This window comes from Ambystoma mexicanum, chromosome 2p (genome assembly GCF_040938575.1).
Source record: "Ambystoma mexicanum isolate Mex_15411 chromosome 2p, UKY_AmexF1_1, whole genome shotgun sequence".
Taxonomy (NCBI): domain Eukaryota; kingdom Metazoa; phylum Chordata; class Amphibia; order Caudata; family Ambystomatidae; genus Ambystoma; species Ambystoma mexicanum.
This window is the reverse complement of record NC_090923.1, coordinates 921,901,978-921,922,290: the sequence shown is the minus strand read 5'-3', so window position 1 is coordinate 921,922,290 and position 20,313 is coordinate 921,901,978. Positions and strand designations below refer to the sequence as shown.

General features: G+C 45.0%; 1 protein-coding gene across 4 annotated transcripts in view; it reads left to right on the top strand.

The window, feature by feature from the left end:
- SYMPK (symplekin scaffold protein) overlaps window positions 1-20,313 on the top strand; it is a 1,074,521-nt gene that overhangs the window by 876,676 nt on the left and 177,532 nt on the right. For all 4 annotated transcript variants that reach the window (XM_069644649.1, XM_069644648.1, XM_069644647.1 and 1 more), the window contains exon 24: window positions 18,606-18,793. In XM_069644649.1, coding sequence (XP_069500750.1) covers window positions 18,606-18,793 — 188 coding nt within the window. The remainder of the gene's footprint in view (window positions 1-18,605; window positions 18,794-20,313) is intronic.

The following is a 20,313-nucleotide window of genomic DNA, read 5'->3' as shown; positions in this document are numbered from 1 at the left end:
TATATTTTTCTATGAAATTTTACTTTTAACTATTAAAGAGATTTATTGATATTTGTATTACGGCTTCTGTATACCAACTGTCTCTCTTAAAAGACAATAGCTGTAGATTTATATGCCAGCTTTTCAGCACCTGTTCCTGTTGTGTTGCCAGACCTTGAGAGAGGGGTAGTCAGTCTGCCTTTTATGTCTTTATTCCCCTTTACTCTCCCTGTTGACAGACCTGACCCCCCCGACAACAAAAAATTTGGGAGTACCCACTATTATACTTACTTCTGGAGGGTCCTGAGGATCTTCCTGGAACTTTTGGCTGGTTTACAGATGTTGCACTAGACTACGGTTTTCTCGACCCCTGGCACTCGGTCCCTGCAGCAGCAAAGAAGAACAGTCAGTCGGGTATGGTCTTCCAGCAAAGTTCATCTCAGGGTTAGTTGGTCCCACTAACCCAAGGGAAGAAGTTGTCCCTTCCGGAGCTTCTCTTGTCGATCAGAAAAAAGAATTTCAACACAGCAGCAGAGCTTCACTGGGCATTTCAACTGTCCAGGAGGATGCAGCACGCTTCGTTCACGGTTTCTTCGTCGGGATGTCCTTCCCAGTGGTAGACTCTGCCTCTATTCCCAAAACCCTCGCCTTTTAAGCAGGTTTCTCCCATTCATCCACAGCCTAGCTGTCACTCAAACAGCAGGGTGGCTGTCCTAAAAGGACAGCCAGCCGATCAGGGCTGGGGGCATTTAGGTTTCTCTAGTGACGAAGGACAGGGGAGTTTTGGGCACTTCCTGCACTTCCAGACACACTGGAGCCAGAGGCCTGTTTCGAAGCCCGCCAAAGGCAAAACGAACAAAGCGCTCAAACCTGGCTTGGCACGCAGTATAAAACCCAAGAAAAACCTCATTAAAATGGCAAAAAAAGAAAACCGGGCCTTTTTGATAAAATGGTCCCCCATGGGTGCTATACTGCAGCTGAGGATTCAGCCTGCGGTAGAAAAGAACAATGGTCGGAAAATTAAACCACTGACACCAGCCATTTAAAGTAGTGAGGGTAAAATAAAAAATGTTACATGAGAATGTAGCTTAAGGGGCTACTATGTAAACCCCCCCCCCCCTCCCAGCACTCCACATAAGATGGTGTGTGCTGAACCTACAAAGAGAAAAGGTAAATAAAGGTAATTTCACTTTACTATTATTGTGAACTGTAGTTCACGCAAGAAAAGATATTCCAACCTTATGAGAAATCAAAAGGATTTCTATGTGACACTGCACTGAAGGTACTGTGTGTTGCCATACAAAAGGAGTTTGCCAGACTCAGACTCCAAAAACAAAGGCAATATAACATCCGAATCGGGTCAAAACACATGGGAGAGTGAGAAAGAGGGCTCACTCACTCCAGGGTTAAAAATAAAAAGGCCTGAAGTCCAGCAAAAGAGCTGGAGGTCTCTAAGGTTGAAGGGAATTTGCACATAAATGAGAATTCTCCCTAACACGAAATACAAAAATGCCATGCCCCGTTCAAAATAGGTGGCTAGACAGGCACCAATAATGCATGCCAGTCTAGCCACGTAATAACTTAGTTTTGCTTTACACCGCAAGCACACTAAAGAATCTTTACTGTGCATCAAGGGTAAAGTGATAAAACAATGGCATGCCTACAGCAGCCCCCAAACCTAAATTGTGTGACCTGCTCCCCCTTCATGCATGCAGGCACACCTGCTCTCATACAAACACATTCATAAAAAATGCACTTTTATTCACCAGCATATTCATACATCATTCAAACAACTCCTTCCATCCACACATACATATAAACAAACACTCGAACATACACACGCACATATATAGAAACACACAAAAACATTTCATACAAAAGTCACTTAATTTACCTACTTGCACCCTCAGTGTTGGGTAAGGTTTTCATATCTATGATTAATCTTCCTGACCTGTGTCAACCCCAGAACTTGTTTGCTTTGACTGTGTAACTATTTTACCTTGTCCCTGGTCGAAGGGGAATCTTTTTCCCCCTCTCAGCTAGTCTTTTACTCTTTTTATGGGTGACCTTTTTATGTCTCTACATAGTGTATGGTTGAAGTTATAGGTTCCTACAACTTTTGGGCTTAGGCTGGGTTGCTCCTATGGGCTCCACTGTTAATTTCTCTTTCATGTACTTGGGTGAACTACTGTTTCCAAGTAGTAAAGGGGGATTATAATCCCCCTTGACATTTTAAATGGTAAACCAGCACACCCCACCTTATGTGGTGTGCTAAGGGGATACAATGTAGGCAGTGGTTTTACCTTTACGACTTTTAGTCTTTATTACTCGCAGGCTGTTAATTCAGCCTTTGTAATGCACAGAAGGACCACCATTTTTCTAAAATGGTGGGCTCCTTTTTTCACCATTTCTTGTGTGCTTGCTGTTTCTGAGGTCTTCCCCTGCTATTCTAGGTGGGAACGACCTCAGTGGCTGTTTTGTCTTTGGCAGGAATTCTGTGGATTCCCCACCCAGGCTCCAGAGTGTCTGGAAAGGCAGAAAGCGAGGGAGGTGTCCAAACCTCTGCAGCCCTTTGTCTTCCACCTTGCCTGAAAGGGAACAACTCCCAGTCGGGGGGGGGGGGGGGAGTAGCTGCCCTGATTAGACAGCCAGACCGCCCCTTGCTGTAGAATGCAGGGAGAGAATGCAGAGTTTGTGCTGTAGGTCCTGATAAAAACTCCAAACCTGGAAGCTGCTGACAAGTCGACCACTGGAGCTGAAACCGAAGAGGACGATTAAGAAACAAAGGTTCTAGCGATTTCCAGCAACCAGAGAGCCTGCTATCTAACTGGAGCCTGCTGTAACCCTTCTTTTCAGTCGACGTGGGGAACCCAAAAAGGACGACCCAGAGCCTGGTGAGATACACTAGACTCAAGAAGACCTGCATTTTGAGCCATCACACGTCGCGCTGCAACCTTTTGGGGCTACAATACCGCAATATCATGGGACCTCGAGCCATTGTGCCGTACACGGTCTTCCGTATTCTGAGTCAAGCTGAAACTTTGGTGGCATCCTGCTGGAACTGCAGGGACATGATTTGAGTCCGAAAAGTCCCCTCATTAGAGTGCTGGACCTTGCAAATGACAAGAATCCGATATTCAGTCTTCTTCTGGCTCCTGAAAAAAAGCTCTAAAAACAAAGAACAGCATCCAGCTGTGCCGACACTCTTGTCTGGAGCCTTCTCCTGTGATCCCTGCAGCACAAGTCCTTCCAAAGTCCTGTCTTCCGTCTCCTTGACAAAAGAATCCATCGATCAGGGTTTGGGCTGCAAATCCTGAAGTCTTCCTGCTGAAACTCTTCTTCTGTGCTGAGGTACTGTGTTGGCTGGGGTATTTTACCTATTTTAAGCCTTTGTGATTTCTGTATAGCTTTGGGGTGTTTGCTATGATTGGGAGGCCACTCATCCAGTTCACCCAGGCCCACTGCGGAATCCTCGTAGGGTGTCTTCTCTGAAGTCCTTGCACCCTAACTAACTTTTTAAGTGAACTGCTTACTTGTTTGAACAGTCTTCCTCAGGAACTCTGACTTTTGCCTGCAACAGAACCTTATCTCACCCTGCTTACAGCTGGCATCTAGACCAGTAGGGTCCCTCTTCTGCCTCGGAGAGAACTCATCCAATAGACTAGGGAAGGTCTGGATAAGAAAAGAACTCTGCCTTGAAAAGTGTAGGATAAGAAAATAACTCTGCCTTGAAAAGTGTAACAAATGTTTAAAAGTTACTTACTTGTGATAGTAACTAACTCTGAGAGTGAACAGTTACAAAGGTTCTTGCTTACCTTGAATGTGTTATGTCATTCTGAAAAGTATATGTAAGTTTGTTTTACTCACCTGTGAATTGGTTGTGCCTCTTTCCCAAAAGTAATGCTGTTGGCTTCACTTACTATTTCTTTCTGAGAATAGGTGTATAAGTTTGCCAACTGGGTCTTGCTTCCCCTGACTTGCCTGTTAAGTCTGCCTTACGTTTTATCTACCTGGAATAACATTGAGTAATTCATAACGTGTTACTTTCCCTGGTCTGTCCTATACAGATGCTAAAACAGCCTTAGGTGTATACCTACCTTTAAGTTGCTGATAGCTTCTTTTAAAAGTATATAGGTTTTACTTACCCTGAGCTAGCTGTGTGTCATCCCAAAATAAGTTAGTTATTGCTTACCTCAGTCTGTGTTCTACTGAGCAGAAAGCAACTTTAATTGTATATTACACCAAAAAGGTCTGTCTAGCCTAGAATAACTGTTATCCTCAAAGTAGTTATAGGTTTCTACTGTTCCTTGAATGAGTGCTCCACTGTTCAGGAAACGATACTTGCAGGTTAGTTTACTAGGTGATTTCTTTGCTAAGTGTCACAGTACAACTGCTAGGGTCTACTACCCTTGTATTACAGAAAGTAAACTAAAATTAACTTATGGTTTTTCTCCCCAAGAATAGGTGTGGCCTATGCTAAATGTGTTTAATAAGGTCTGACTTACATAGAAATACTTTGCTTTCCAAATAAAGGTCTGTGCTTTGGTCTGTGTACTTTAAAGCATAGTGTTGTGTTTTTATAATGTGTATATGATCTGTGATAGTACTTTTTTAACCAAGATTTACCTTGGTCTACTTTTTAAATAAACCCTTTAACACTATGTATTGTAAACAATAAAGTGTTTCTTTGGACCATGTGTGTAGTACAATTTCTTTGCACTGATTCTACAGCCCTCTCTCACATCTAAGATAAGCCTGGCTGCTTGGTCTATGCTACCATATACTCAGGTGGTATAGCCTTGCACTTAGAGTGGAGTCTTGTACCGTCTCAGTTGTATGGTTTTGATGACGCCGGGTATAACTTCAGAAAAACCTTCCTAACGTAAATAGCTGTTAGGGAGATTTTTCATTTCTGTGCCAATTCCCTTTAACCTTAGAGACCCCCAGCTCTTTTGCTGGACTCTGGGCTTTTTAATTTTTACTCTTGAGTGAGTGGGAATGTTTTCCCCACTTCTGGTTTCTTACTGTATAATGGAATCTGGTGAACTCCATAGGCATCTGCTTTTTGCATGGTGACACACAGGACCTTCTGTGCAGTGCCATTGAGAAGTCCTTTGGACTTCTCTAAATGGGCGAACTACTGTTCCCAAGAACGGTCTGATGACTTTTGTCTTAGCTTTTCTTTTGTGGGTCAAGCGCACACTACCTTATGTGGAGCGCTGGGGGGGGTTGCATAGTAACTCCTTATCCCACTTCTCATGTAACATTTTGTTACACCTACTCAATTGAAATTGCTGGTTGCAGTTGGATCGTTTTTTACTACCTGTGTGCCATGTATCTGCAGGCTGATTCATCAGCTGTAGTACAGTACCCAAGGGGGACCATTTTCCCAAATTGGCGCCTGTCTTTTTAAAAAAAAGATTTGCCATTTCTTATCAGTTCTTTCTGGGCTTTATCTCTGTTGTTTGAATCAGGGGTCCGTCCTTTGTGCATTTTGCTTTTGCCGTGCTTCAGTCCTGAAGCCCGCCCAGGCTCCAGTCTGTCTAGAAAGGCAGCAAGTGAGGGAGGGTCCCGAAACGTCCTGGTCCTTTGTTTCCCGGTGTGCCTGAGTGAAACCAGTTTTGAATGCCCGGCAGGCTCTCCGGCAGGACAGCCACCCTATTAGGTGATTAGCAGCCCTAGGGTTGTGAATGAATGGCAACTTGTTTAAAAGGCAGGGTTTTTGGGACTAGAGGCAGAGACGCCAGCAGCACCCGCCTGGACCGTGAAGTGCCCGGTGAAGCCTTGCAGCTGTGCTGACCCTGTTTTTGTTTTTACTGGGAAGACCCGCAAGGGACGACTTCCTCCCTTGGGGTGAGGTGCTAACTAGCCTTTGAGACGAGCTTCATTGTGGCACAAACCCCGACTTGCTGCGACTTTCGAAGGCTGCAGAATCCCAATGCGTGGGACCCTCCCTGACCATCATTGAGTGCATGGTCTTCGGATGTGCGAATCCGGCCAAAACTTGGTGGGCATCCAGAGGACCCTACAGAAGCAGGACATCTTCACCCAGAGTCCCCTCACCAGAGTCCAGGACTGAGGGATCGTTATTTTCCAACCATTGTTTGTTCTTCTTTGGCGCCAACACCACAAAAGTCTGCTGAATCAAGGAGGATCAATTGCTGCAGAGTCCGTCTCTCGAGTGCTGCTGCAGAAGCCCGCCAGACGTCCTCCCTTTCGTCACCATGACCAAGGACCAGGAACAAGGGTCTGCTATACTGCAACAGGAAGGCATCCAGCTGGAACCAATTCTTCAATTCTCAGGTACTCTGGGGTACATCTATCTTTTATCGTTTGTGGGGCTTCCTAGCTTGGGGAGTAGTATTTTAAACCATTTTGAGTTGACCTCAACTCGCCCGCTTGTGCTTCTTCAAGGTGGCTCCTCTTGAGCTTCTGTGATTTTCTACTGAACTACTGACTATTTTAAAACATTTTCTAAGAAGAGAGCAGCAGAACCTTGTACTTGTCCATTGACCTTTTTTTAATTGTTGAACACTATTATTGCTGGGATAAAAGACTACTTACATCCCTCGGGACTTTCCTGTTTTACTTAGAAAGTATATTCTGATCTGACTTCACCTTTTCCCTCCTTGAAACTCAATATTGTAATCGTGATCAGAAATAGGTGCTAAAACTGACCTCAAATGACTTCCCTCAGTGTGCTGGAATATGTTTAGCATAAGAAAGGTTTACTCGCCTACTTTAGTGCTCTTGTAGAATTGAATCCTAACTTTGGGATTAATGTTACTATTATTTGCTGCTTTTTAAAGTTTGTTAAATTATCCTTGTGTATATAGAAATATGTAAGTGTTTACTTGGATACCTGTATTTACTAATTTCATTGTATAGCTCTACAGCTCACATTACCCCTCCTTAAGATAAGTCTGGCCACCCAGTCGCTCTACCAACGTGTGTAGTACAGGCCTATATTAAAAGGTGGGTTACCTAATACCAAGAGGTAAGTCTTGTGAAGTCCCACACCAGTTGGACTCTGTTAGGGAGAATTCTCAAAAATGTGCTAATTCCCACCACCCTAGAGACCCCCAGCAACTTTGCTGGATTTTGAGGACTTCATTTTTTTAACCCAGAGAGAGTGTGTGACCTTTTTTCCCACTCTCATGTATTTTAATGTGATTTTGAACTCTGTGTTTCTTTTGGTTATGGAGTCTGACAAACTCCATAGGCAACATCTTTTACATTGTGTCACAGAGCACCTTCAGTGCAGTGGCACAGGGATGTCTTTCAGATTTCCCAGGGTTTAAATACCTTCTCTGGGATAAACTACTGTTTCCTAGAGTAGTAAAGTGAAATTGACTTTACTTAGCATTTTAACTTACTAGACCCAGCACACACTATCTTACAATAGGGTGCTGGAGGGGTTACTTAGTACCCCCTGTGTCTAGATGCTCATGTAACATTTTTATGTTACCCTTTCCTCACAGAATGGCTGGTGGCAGTGGTTTCGTTTGAACTACCATGGTTTGCAACTACCACGGGCTGCGTTCGCGGCTCCGGTAGAGCAACCGCAGGAGCCATCTTTTTCAAAATGGTGCAGAGCCATCTTTGACAAAATGGTCCCTGGTCTTCTTTTTTCGCCTTGTCTTGGGGAAAGGTCCTTCTAGAGATTTTCTCTGCTCGCCAAACCAGGTTTGGTCTTTGTTCATTTCGCCTTTGGCGGGGGTTCTGGAGTGAAACCCGCCTCTGGCTCCAGAGTATCTGGGGTAGGCAGGAAGTGAGGGAGGTGCCCGAAACTCCCTGTGCTTAGTCTCCTAGGAGACCCAAATGCACTCTGTGGTGATTGGTTGGCTGACTGTCTGGCAGCTAGGCTGGAATGAATGGGAGAAAACTGAATAAAAGGCGAGTCTTTTGGCTTGGAAGGCAGAGTCGACCACTGGACGAAGGAACCGAAGAAGAGCTTGAAGAGGACTCCTGCTGCAACTGCTGGACCGTTGGTTTGCCCAGTGAAGCACTGCTGCAGTGCCGAAACACCAAGTTCGCATTGATGGAGAAGCCCCTGCAAGGACGACTTCTCCCTTTGAGTTGGTGGGACCAATCAACTCCAAAGTAAGCCACCTGGACACCCATCTCAGAGCTGGTTGAATTTCTTCAGAGTTGCTGCAGGAAACAGTATAGCCAGGGAGAGGGACACCAGATTGTGTGCGTTACTTTTAAGCTGACCTAAAGCTTTTGGAAGATCCTATGGACTCCCACGAAGCATGACTGACCAAGCCTGAGCCCCCTCAGCAGAGTGTGGGACCCCAGAAGCAAGGGCAGTCCACCTTGACAGCCAGGAACTGCGTTGTTGCTATTTGCGATAGTGAAAACGCAAAACAGCCACTGAAAGTGAAGTTTGCCGGTTGCGGGTTTTGACAGTCCCAGTGCATTGCAGGAGTCCCCCCGATGTCCTCCCTCTTGTCTCCACGACTGAGGCCCAGGAACAGTGAGATCGTCAGAGCTGCACAGGAACAGAAGTCATCAGCTGCATCTTTTCTAATTTACCAAGGTACTGTAAAACAAGTCTAAGAAAACTTACCTCTTACTGTAGAAGTGCTTGTAACTTCCACAACTCACAAGTCTAATCAGCGTGTGGCCCTATATTTGATTCTTCTTTTCATCAGACTCCTAAGAACTTGTGCAAAGACTTTTCCATTTACTTAACAGAAGTGCTTCATCCTATCCAAAACTTTTGCCCATTGACTTTGGCTTAGCCTATTGAATTGAATGACTCTTCTAAGAATATCTAAAAGTATCTGCACTGCTTAGGTATATTTGTGGTCTCTTGTTGTTCTAATAACCTTTGCCTTTTACCAACGTTGAAGAGTATTCTGAATGCCAACAGTAAGATACCTGAAGTCACCTGTGGGTGTAGGTTGTGTCTGTGGGCCATCCCAAAAGGGTCTTGTCTGATTCAGAAACTCAAAGTGTACAGTATTGAAGTATATTTGTGTATTACTATTCTATTGCTCCCTTCTGAAGAAGGCTATAACTGACAAATTAATAATTGTTTATGCAAGAAACCTTGAGTGCAAGTGTTTACTTGAATACCTGTAACTGTGAATCTTTGTGTAACTCCACTACAGCTTGAGATAAGTCTGGCTGCTCAACTTGCTACCAAACTGTGTAGTACAAGCTTATACCAAAGGTTGGGTTGCCTATACCTGTAGTCATAGTTGTTTGTAGTGTTCCAAAAGGGTACTGCATTCAAACTTTGGACTCTGGTGAGGGGACTCTGGACGAAGATTTCTTGCTTCTGTAGGGTCCTCTGGATGCCAACGAAGATCTGGCCAGATAGGGACTTCGGAAAACAATGCGCTCCCAGGTGGTCGAGGTACCCCGGATATTGGGCTCCTGCAGCCTTGGAAAGTCGCAGCACGTTGGGGGTTGCGTCAAAATACAGTTTGTCTCGATGCTAGTTGGTCCCACCAGCCTAAGGGACGAAGTCATTCTTTACAGGTCTTCTCTGTTGATTCGAAAACGGGGTCAGCACAGCTGCATGGCTTCATCAGGCACTTTGCGGTCCAGGAGGGTGCTGCTGGCGTCTTCTGCTTTGGATGTTGTCCTCAATTGGTAGACTCTGCTCTTAGTCCCAAAAAACCTTTTTATCAAATTTCCCATTCATTCGCAGACATAGGCTGTCAATCACACAGCAGGGTGGCTTTCCTCCAGGACAGCCAGCCGGCCAATACAAACTGGTTTCACTCAGGCACACCCAGAGACAAATACAGGGAAGTTTCGGAACCCTCCCTCACTTCCTGCCTTTCTAGACACACTGGTGCCTGGCCGGTCTTCAGGGCTGAAGCCCGCCAAACGCAAAACACACAAAGGACTCAAACCTGATGTAAACAGAGTAAACGCCCAGAAGAAACCAACTAACTAGACATGGCGATAAAAGAAGACTGGTCTGTTTGAGAAAATGGTCACCCTTGGGTGCAGCACTGCAGCTGAGGTATCAGCCTGCAGATACATGTCACTAGGTAGTAAAAACGAAACCACTTCCACCAGCCAGTCAAGTGAGTTTGTGTAACAAAATGTTACATGAGGAATGGGTTAAAGGAGTTACTCTGTAACCCCCCAGCACTCCACATAGGGTGGTGTTCGCTGTACCCATAAAGTAAAGGTAAGTAAGACTTACTATTCATCATCTTACTCTTCTTGAGAACAGTAGTTCACCCAAGAAAATGTAGTTAAACATTAAGAGGAGTCCAGTGGCACTGCACAAAAGGTGCTGTGTGTCACTATGCAAAAGCAGATGCCTATGGAGTTTACCAGACTCCATAAAACATTAAGGAACATAGAAAATCATAGTCAGGAAAACACATGAAGGAGTGAGGAAAAGGTCCCAGTCACTCAGGAGTAAAAATTAATAAGCCCTGAGTCCAGCAAAAGAGCTGGGGGTCTCTAAGGTTAAAGGGAATTGCCACAGAAATGAAAATTCTCCCTAACAAGCAGCAGCGGGTCGGCTCAGAGGTAAGAGGGGGTTGCCCTGGGCACCTCTACGGTGCTCTCCAACGCTCTGGAGGGACTTTTTGTTTTGGAATCAGGTAAGCAATACCTTTTTCCCCACAGTACCTTTGGTTTGAAAAACGTGTTGGCTCCACCATGATGTGGCTGCTCTAGACCCGACCTCCGGATTCCTTGGTCTGGTGACGAAAGTCAGGACAATGGACAGTGTCTCTCAGCTCAGTCTCGAGGGAAGACCTGCAGCACGACTTTCAGCAACTTCTTGGTTCACTCTGCGGTTTTGGGGCCTTTTCAGCAGCACCAACAAAGGACACGGATCGCCCGGTCTACTTTCTTCGCTTCCTGCAGTCCCACACTCTGTTGAGGGGTCTGGGCGAGTTGCATCGGATCTATAGAGGGTCCTTGCGTGTTCAGCAAAGATTTGGACAGATTCGGCCTTTCCACAACGATGCACTAAAAATGGGCAGCAGGTCTCCTGGTATTGGGGTTCTGCAGTTCTGGAAAGTCCTAGGACTTCGGGAGATAACTAGTTTCAAGGTTTGTATTCGGACTGGTTGTTCCCACCCGCCAAAGAGGAGTTGCCCTTTCGGAGCTCCTCTGTTGCACAGAAAACAGGGTCAGAACACTAGTGGTCACTTCACGGTGTTGCAAAGGGTCTGCAGGCGTCTCTGGTCGTCGTCTTCAGTTACTTCAGCTTCCAGTGGTCGACTTGCTTTTTACTCCAGAAGCCTTACCTTTTATTCAGTTCCAGCACACACTCCTCTGCAATCTCTGTAGGGGAGAATTCTCAGAAATGTGCTTATTCCCTCTACCTTAGAGACCCCCAGCAACTTTGCTGGATTTTGAGGACTTGATTTTTTTACCTCGAAAGAGTGACACCCTTTTTCCCACTCTCTCATGTATTTTAATGTGATTTTTGAACTCTGTGTTTCTTTTGGTTGTGGAATCTGACAAATGCCATAGGCATCATCTTTTACATTGTGTCACACAGCACCTTCAGTGCAGTGACATAGGGAAGTCTTTCAGATTTCCCAAAGGTTTAAATACCTTCTCTTGGATAAACTACTGTTTCCAAGAGCAGTAAAGTGAAATTGACTTTACTTACAATTGTAACTTTCTAGACCCAGCACACCCTATCTTATAATAGGGTGCTGGAGGGGTTACTTAGTATCCCCTTTGTCTCGCTTCTCATGTAACATTTTTATGTTACCCTTTCCTCACTAAATGGCTGGTGGCAGTGGTTTACTTTTAACTACCGTGGAGTGCATTTAGCACGGGCTGCGTTCGCAGCTACATTAAAGCAATCAATAGTGCCATTTTTGTCAAAATGGCCCCGGTCTTCTTTTTTTGCCATTTCTTTGTGGAAAGGCCCTTCTTGAGATTTACTCTGGCCAAACCAGGTTTGGTCCCTTTGTTCGTTTTGTCTTCGGCGGGATTCACGAGCGAATCCCGCCTCTGGCTCCAGAGTGTCTGGTGGGGGCAGGAAGTGAGGGAGGTGCCCAGAACTCCCTGTGCTTAGTCTCCTAAGGGACACAAATGCACTCTGTGATGATTAGCCGGCTGATTATCTGGCAAGGACAGCCAACCTGCTGGGTGTCTGATAGCTAGGCTGGAATGAATGGGAGAAACCTGCATAAAAGGCAAGGCTTTTTGGCTTGGAAGGCAGAGTCGACCACTGGACGAAGGAACCGAAGAACAACTTGAAGAGGACGCCTGCTGCCACTCCTGGACTGTTGGTTTTCCCGGTGAAGCCCTGCTGCTGTGCTAAAACTCCAAATTCGTATCAACAGAGAAGCCCCTGCCAGGACGACTTCTCCTCTTGAGTTGGTGGGACCAATCAACTCCAAAGTAAGCCACCTGGACATCCTCTCGGAGCTGCTGGAAAATGAAAATGCCAGGGAGAGGAACGCCAGATTGTGTGCGATGCTTTTAAGCTGGCCAAGAGCTCCAGCAAGATCCTCCGGACTCCAAGGAAGCAGGACTGACCGAGCCTGAGCCACCTGAACAGAGTGCTGGACCCCAGATGCAAGGAAAGTCCATTTCGACAGCCAGAAACCGTGGTGTTGCTATTTGCGGTAGACTCAAGGAGCTGAACCACTGAAGTGCCACTTGTTAGAGGATTGCCGGTTGCGGTCGGTAACCGTCCCATTGCAGTGCAGGAGTCCCCAGAAGTCCTCCCTCTTGTCCCCATGACTGAGGTCCCGGAACACCAGGAGCTGCAGAGCTGCACAGGGACAGAAGTCATCTGCTGCACTTTTCTTCAACCTAAAGGTACTGTAAAGTCTAAGAGATCTTACCTCTTGTCACCCTACTTAGAATTCTTCTACCTACAAAGACTTTTAAAAGCATTGTGCAAGACTTTTACTTTCCTCTGAGAAGTGCTTCAGTTTCACCTAAACTTTGACTCAAATTGACTTTGATGTAGCCTGGCTCCCTCAATGACTCGTCTTCCCTCTGTGAATGTGTTTGGTCTTCCTTCCAGGGAAGGGTTAACTAACTTTGCATTGGGGGAGAGGGTTTACAAAAGTACTTGCCTGCTTTGAGAACTATTTGTGAGATCTCTTGTTGTGTCACAATAACCTTTCTTTTTGACAAACTCTTAAATCTGATTATAAATGCAACAGCGATATATTAATGTCCCCAGCACCCTAACTATTGAAGTAACATGAGGGTGTAGGTGGTGTCTGTGGGCCATCCCAAAAGGGTACTTACTGATTCAGAAATATTAAGAGTGGCTTACTCTAACTGACTGATAAATTAATAATTGTTTGGTCAAGAAACCTTGTGTGTAAGTGTTTATTTGAATATGTGTCACTGTGCATCTCTGTGTAACTCCCCTACAGCTCACATTGACCCCTCTTGAGATAAGCCTGGCTGCTCAACAGGCTACCAACCTGTGTAGTACAAGCTTATACCAAAGGTTGGGTTCCTTTTGCCAGGAGATCAGGGTTATTGTAGTGCACCCCAAGGGTACTGCATACAATCGTGCTTAACAATCTCTCTCAGCCTTTTACAGAAAGGGGCGTTTGGCTGTCTAATCGGGACAGCCAGAGACCCCCTGTGGTAGCTGGTCCTATTCAGGCACTCTGGCAGACAAAGGACAGGGGGCTGGAAAATGCCTCCCCTACTTGCCCAGACACTCTGGAGCCTATGCGGGGTTACCCAAGGGTTCCCGCCAAAGGCAAAACACACACACACAGGCCTCCCCCTTCCCGAATTCTAGAAGAAGGGCTGACAAAGAACAACCACGCTAGTAATGGCAAAAAAAGGAGGCTCTCAAGTTGGTACTGGGTGCCCTTATTAGTGTTATGCAAAGTTTGTATGCAGTATCCTCTGGGAACACTACACACAACTATGACTAAGGATATAGGCAACCCAACCTTTGGTATAAGCTTGTACTACACAGTTTTGGCAGCGTGTTGAGCAGGCAGGCTTATCTCAAGAGGGGAAATGTGAGCTGTAGTGGAGTTCTACAAAGATTCACAGTTACAGGTATTCAAATAAACTCTTACACTCAAGGTTTCTTGCATAAACAATTAATAAATAATGTATTTATCAGTCAGTTATAAAGCCTTCTTCAGAAGGGAGCAATAGAATAGTAACACACAAATATACTTCAATACTGTACACTTTGAGTTTCTGAATCAGACAAGACCCTTTTGGGATGGCTCACCGACACAACCTACACCCACAGGTGACTTCAGTAACAAGGGTGCTGGGAACATTAATACTTTACTGTTGGCATTCAGAGCACTCTTTAAAAAAGTAAGCAAAAGGCAAAGATTATTAGAACACAAGAATTTACAAATATTCATAAGCGGGGCAAATACTTTCAGATAGTACTAGAAGAGTAATTCAATGCAATTCAATAGGCTAAGCCAACGTCAATAGGCCAAAGTCTTTGTATAGGATGCAGCACTTCAGGTTAGCAAATGGAAGTCTTTGCACAAGTTCTTAAGTGTCTTTGAGAAAAAGAACCACCAAATGTAGGGCCACAAGCTGATTAGACTTGAGTTGCAGAGGTTACAAGCACTTCCACAGTAAGCGGTAAGTTCTCTTAGGCTAGTTTTACAGTACCTTAGTAAAGAAGAAAAAGGTGCAGCTGAAGACTTCTGTTCTGGGACAGCTCTGCAGATCTCGCTGTTCCTGGGCCTCAGTCGTGGGGACAAGAGGGAGGAAATTGGTGGACTCCTGCACTGTACTGGCACCATCAAAGCTGGCAACCGGCAAACTTTACTTTCAGTGGCTGTTGTGTTTCAGCTTCTTGCGGTGCAGCAAATAGCAATAAGCACGGTTCCTGGCTGTCCAGGCAGACTTTACTCACATCTGAGGTCTCGCACTCACCTGAGGGGGAGTTGGGTCAGGCTTGATTGGTCCTGCTTCGTGGGAGTCCAGAGGATCTTCCAAAAGCTTTAGGCCAGTTTACAAGCAACGCACACAATCTGATGTCCCTCTCCCTGGCTCTACGGTTTCCTGCAGTAACTCTGAGGAAATTCAACCAGCTCCGAGATGGGTGTCCAGGTGGCTTACTTGGGAGTTGACTGATTCCACCAACTCAAAGGGAGAAGTCGTCCTTGCAGGGCTTCTCTGTCGATGCGAATTTGGCTATTCGGACCTGCAGCAGGGCTTCACCGGGCAAACTAACGGTCCAGGAGTTGCAGCAGCTGTCCTCTTCAAGCTCTTCTTCGGTTCCTTCGTCCAGTGGTCGACTCTACCTTCGAAGCCAAGAGACTCACCTTTTATTCATTTCTCTCCCATTCATTCCAGCCTAGCTGTCACTCACCGAGCAGGGTGGCTGTCCTTGCCGGACAGACAGTCAGCCAGCCAATCATCACAGAGTGCATTTGGGTCTCCTAGGAGACTAAGCACTGGGAGTTTCGGGCACCTCCCTCACTTTCTGCCTACCCCAGACATTCGGAGCCAGAGGCGGGTTTCACTCCTGAAGCCTGCCAAAGGCGAATAAACAAAGAGACCAATCCTCGTTTGGCATGCAGAGAAAAACTCGAAGGACCTTTCCACAAAGACATGTCAAAAAAAGACCAGTAACCATTTTAGCAATGATGTCTTGGTGCCATCTTGAAAAACATGACTCCCGCAATTTTAACATTACCGGAGCTGTGAATCATGGTAGTTCGCTGTGAAACCACTGCCACCAGCCATTCTGTGAGGAAAGGGTAACATGTGAATGCTACATGAGTAACTAGACACAGGGGATACTAAGTAACACCTCCAACACTCTATTGTAAGGTAGGATTTTACAGGACTAAGTGAAGTAAATTTCACTCCACTGATCCCAGAGAAGGTATTTAAACCTTGGAAAATCAAAAAGACTTCCCTGTGCCACTGCACTCAAGGTGCTGTGTGACACAATTTGTAAAAGATGATGCCTATGAAGTTTTTTAGACTCCATAACCATAAAGAAACAAACACAGAAAACTAAATAGAATTAAAAGTACAAAGTCCCAAAGTTCTGCAAAAGAGCTGGGGGTCTCTAAGGTAGAGAGGAATTAGCACATTTATGAGTATTCTTCCTAACATTGTGCACTACCGAGGCTATAGACATAGCCTCGGTGTGAAAAAATAAACAATAGTTGGTTGAACACGTCCACTGCCACCAGCCATAGCTAGGTGATTGTCTGTGACTAAAAAGTCACAGGAGCAGAGAGAAGGGATACTAGGTAGTCCTTGGCACTCCACTGAAGGTGGTGTGTGCCAATCCCTGTCTATAAAGTTTTGAGAGACATACAAAGTGTATCTCTATCCCTAAGAACTGTAGTTACTTGGGGATATTAAAATAATCTTAAAGAAGGACCCCGATGGTCCCCAGCAACACTGCCCATAAGGAGCTGTGTGCTGGATTGGAAGAAAACAGATGCCTGTAAGGGCTATGGAGTAGACAGCCTCCATAGTACAGGTAAAACACAAAGTACAGAGTTCAAAAAGACATAGCCCAAAAGAATGAATGAGTGGAAAAAGGCTCCACTCATTTAGGATTTAAAGAAAAAATTCCACAAGTCCAGCAAAAAGTGCTTGTCTCATTAGGAGAGGGGATGAAGCATACACATTATATATCTCCCTAACAACCCCCTTTGTGCTGCTTATCCCCAGAAACGTAACCGATGCTCATCTGTAAACTTGAAGAAATCTTCAGAGACTCTGCCTTGTCCACTGCGTTACCTGCCTTTCCTTCCTCAGTCCTTGGTAACTGGCCGCCTAGTGCCCCCCTTGTCTCTGTGAGACTCAACTAGAATAGGATTGGAATTCCTAAGATTGGTTATGCTAGGATGAACTAAAGTTATACACGTTGGTCTAAAGTTTGCATACTTGTTTCAGAGGTTTCAGCTACGTTTGTGCTACCTTGCAACTGTATTTTCCATCCTTTGTATATTGCAAATATTCTTTGTTAAATACAACTTTGTGATATTACTTTTTTATATAGAGGCTAGTGTGTGAGTGTTTCCTTGAACTAAGTGTATGCTCTGAGTACTGTGTGCCTCAGTACAGCCCTCAACCCCCCCTACCCCCTGACCCCCCCCCCCCCCCGAGACTAAACATGCCTGCTCAGCCATTGCTACCAAACCTTTGAGTAGTTAAGGTCAAACCTAAGGGGTGTCCCTATGTTCTTCCAAGGTGGGCTTTCTTAGATCTTGTCACAAACAAGACTTTGGCAAAATCCCTAACAACTGGCCATTTATGGCAGCAGGTGCAAAATGGTGAGTGTATCTAGCAGCAGTGAAAAGGATGGGCAAGACACAACCGTGCCTACTAAATGCCTAATACTTATGCACAAGAAAAAACATTTAGCTTTGTCAATGCATGTTTTTAACAGTACTACTACGCATGGTGCTTATAAATTGAGTATCTGATGGCAGACCTGGTTAAGATATTTTAATTGCACCAGTAGCTTATTTACATCTCCAATTAAGTCACTAACTTTCAGAAGTCTGCTTTGAACAAACACTAGCAGGCTTTTGAGTGCAACGGTTGATGGTAAGACTTGATTAAAGCAAGCTGAAAGAGTTGCCATGCGGAGATGTTTTGGGTGGGGAGGGGCAGGGGCTGGGTGGGAATGGCCACTGGGATTAGTATGGCCATTGTCTGTCAATGGGTGAGCAAATAACCAAACACCACCACCAAGCTGTATGTCCTCGTCATGTGTCATTTCTATCTATCTGTACTCTAGAGCAATAGTTTTGTCTTATGGGTGGTGCAAACACCTGCTATTAGCCCAAACTAGAAATGGATTTCTGACCTAACAAATACTTCTGGGTGTTGGGTTCTGTTAATGCCTCACACACCCCCATCGTTAATAAAAAAAAATGTAATGATACTTGATGTCAGAACCTATGTGAATCTTTAACATACCCAGCTACTATACATGTTTCATGGCCAATTAACCTGTTCTATACTGTGGGTATGCGCACAATTTGAGAAGCTCATGATTCCTGATGTGTACGTGAGGTGCCAGTCCATACTGTCTTGAGTTTAGGAACTGTTAACTGTCATGATTTACTGTGCTAAAGCGGTTTACAGTCTTTCAATGTCAGACTGTTTCAGCAAAGCAGACATATGTACGATGGAGGATTAACAAGTTTAGTGCCCTCACCAGGTTGTAGAGCAGATATTGTAACATGCATTTATCTTCAGACAATTTTGTCAAATAATTACTATTGCTGCAAGTAAATAATGTATGTTTTATTAACCATGTGCCATGTTCTTTATTTCTTTATTGATAATGTTTCCAAGTCCATGGAGGTTCATATACAATGATGCATGCCTTTATCTAGTGTAGTCCTTGATGTGTCATTGGGCAAGATGTTCTGGGGTCTCAGTTGGAAGAGAAGTATCCCAACCAGATGTGCTCATTTTTTTTCTCCAGCTGGATAGCTGTAGATTTTGGGTTCAAAGGCTGCTTTTGAAAACAGGGCTCATGTTTGTATGATGGGGTCTTAAATGTACAGCTCTTTGAACTTTGGTGATATTCTGATACAAAACGGGTGGTTCAAACAAATCTTGTTGGGACTTGTGAAAGAAAGTATTGCTCTTTAATCTTGTATTCATCAAATATATCCAGGATTATCATTCTACCTTGTAAACACCCCATGACTAACATTTGTATTTTCCAGCCACAAACCTGTGCTTTGCTGAGCGGAATGTGTACACTTCGGAGGTGCTGGATGTGGTGATGCAACAGCTCATGGAACAGAGCCAACTGCCCATGCTGTTCATGAGGACAGTCATCCAGTCCTTGACCATGTACCCTCGCCTCGGCGGGTTAGTCATGAACATCCTCTCGCGTCTTATCATGAAGCAGGTAAGAACGGTAGATTTTGCAAAATAACTTGTCACATCTCAATACTGTGTTCAAAGCCTGGTGCACCTTACCATAACTGGTCCATGTCTTGGGCCAACTGATGTTGGGCAATGTGCAGTTACTGTACCACATCATCTCTAGTCTGAGAGTTTGGGGTGCTACTACTATTTCATATTTTTACCAAACCCATCTCTGCCATCTTTGGTGGTCCTCTTCTCTCGTGCAATACATCTTGCTCTACCACCTACCCAGGCTAGACTTTGCCTTAGTTGACCTCACCAGTAGTTAAGCCAAGCTGCAATTTCCCATATTCTTTAAAGTCACCCATAAGCTTATTTCCGCCCCCCATATTAAAAGCCTTTGTGTCCTAAGATGGTCTTATTTGAATAATAAGGAACTCCTTCTAATGGATTCCTCATCTATAATAATCCTATCCGAGTGCAGCTGTTCTTTGGAACCTTTTCCACCGGTTTGCACAGCGCAGCTCTGCCCAATGGACCTACGCACCATACATGCCGCCAGGGCCAGAATATATTGAGGCGCTGAACTCTGTAATCTCGGTTCCTTTTTTCCATGCACTCTGTTAGCTAATCAGAACACAATTTTTTAAAATGTTTTTTTTGGTTTTTTGTTTTTAAATGTCATGCCTACACCGTCGAAGGTCTCTGGCTTCAAGCCGTGCTCAGATTGCGGCCGGTGTTCGGAAAGATTTCTCTCTAGGCAACTTTCCCTCCATATTCTATATACCCCCCAAAACCTTTTGCTTTGGTTTTCGTTTGGGGAGTTTTCCTAAAGTCCACTTTAGGTAAGACTTCATAAAACTTTCCCAATGGCATACAGGTTCCCAACTCTTAGTATCAGTCTGTACTTGCTCTTGGAACCTTGGTAGAGTGGCAGAGCAGTCAGGCTTATTGTTAGGTAAGATCGTCATATTTGTAATAAATCTTCCTGACCTGTGTCAACCCCAGAACTTTTTGCTTGGACTTGGTAATTATTTTTATCCATTATGGGGGTCTGGCATGGATTCACGTGCTCATGAATATTCCCAGTCAGGCCCGGAAATCCTTGGTAAAAGAAAAAACGGTTTCACTTTCACTTAAAAACGTTTTCTCCTTTAAACTAATCACTGACCGCATGGTCATACTGCCCCCAGCCAATAAATGCCCTCTACCCAAGCCCCTCCTCTGGCAGGCATCCTCAGATGTTTACTGCACGTTCAAGCATTGGGAGTCCTCGTGTTTTGCTCTGAGCTTTTCTACGTGTTCACGCTTTTTTCGATAAATTCTATTTTTGTCAAATAGAGCCTGTGTGCTCTTTCGATCCTTTGACCGGAAAGCGGGGATCTGTTTGTCAGCATATTTCAACGCCCCTCAAAGGGAAGAATTGTTGAAGTTTCATCGGAGGTTCCAGAAGACCACCGGGCCTACACCGCACACTGGACCATGTCGGAGGAGGAGGAGGGAGGCTCCCTCTTCAAGCTTTGCTCCAGCTACGGATTGAGGAGCATGTTTGTAGTGAAC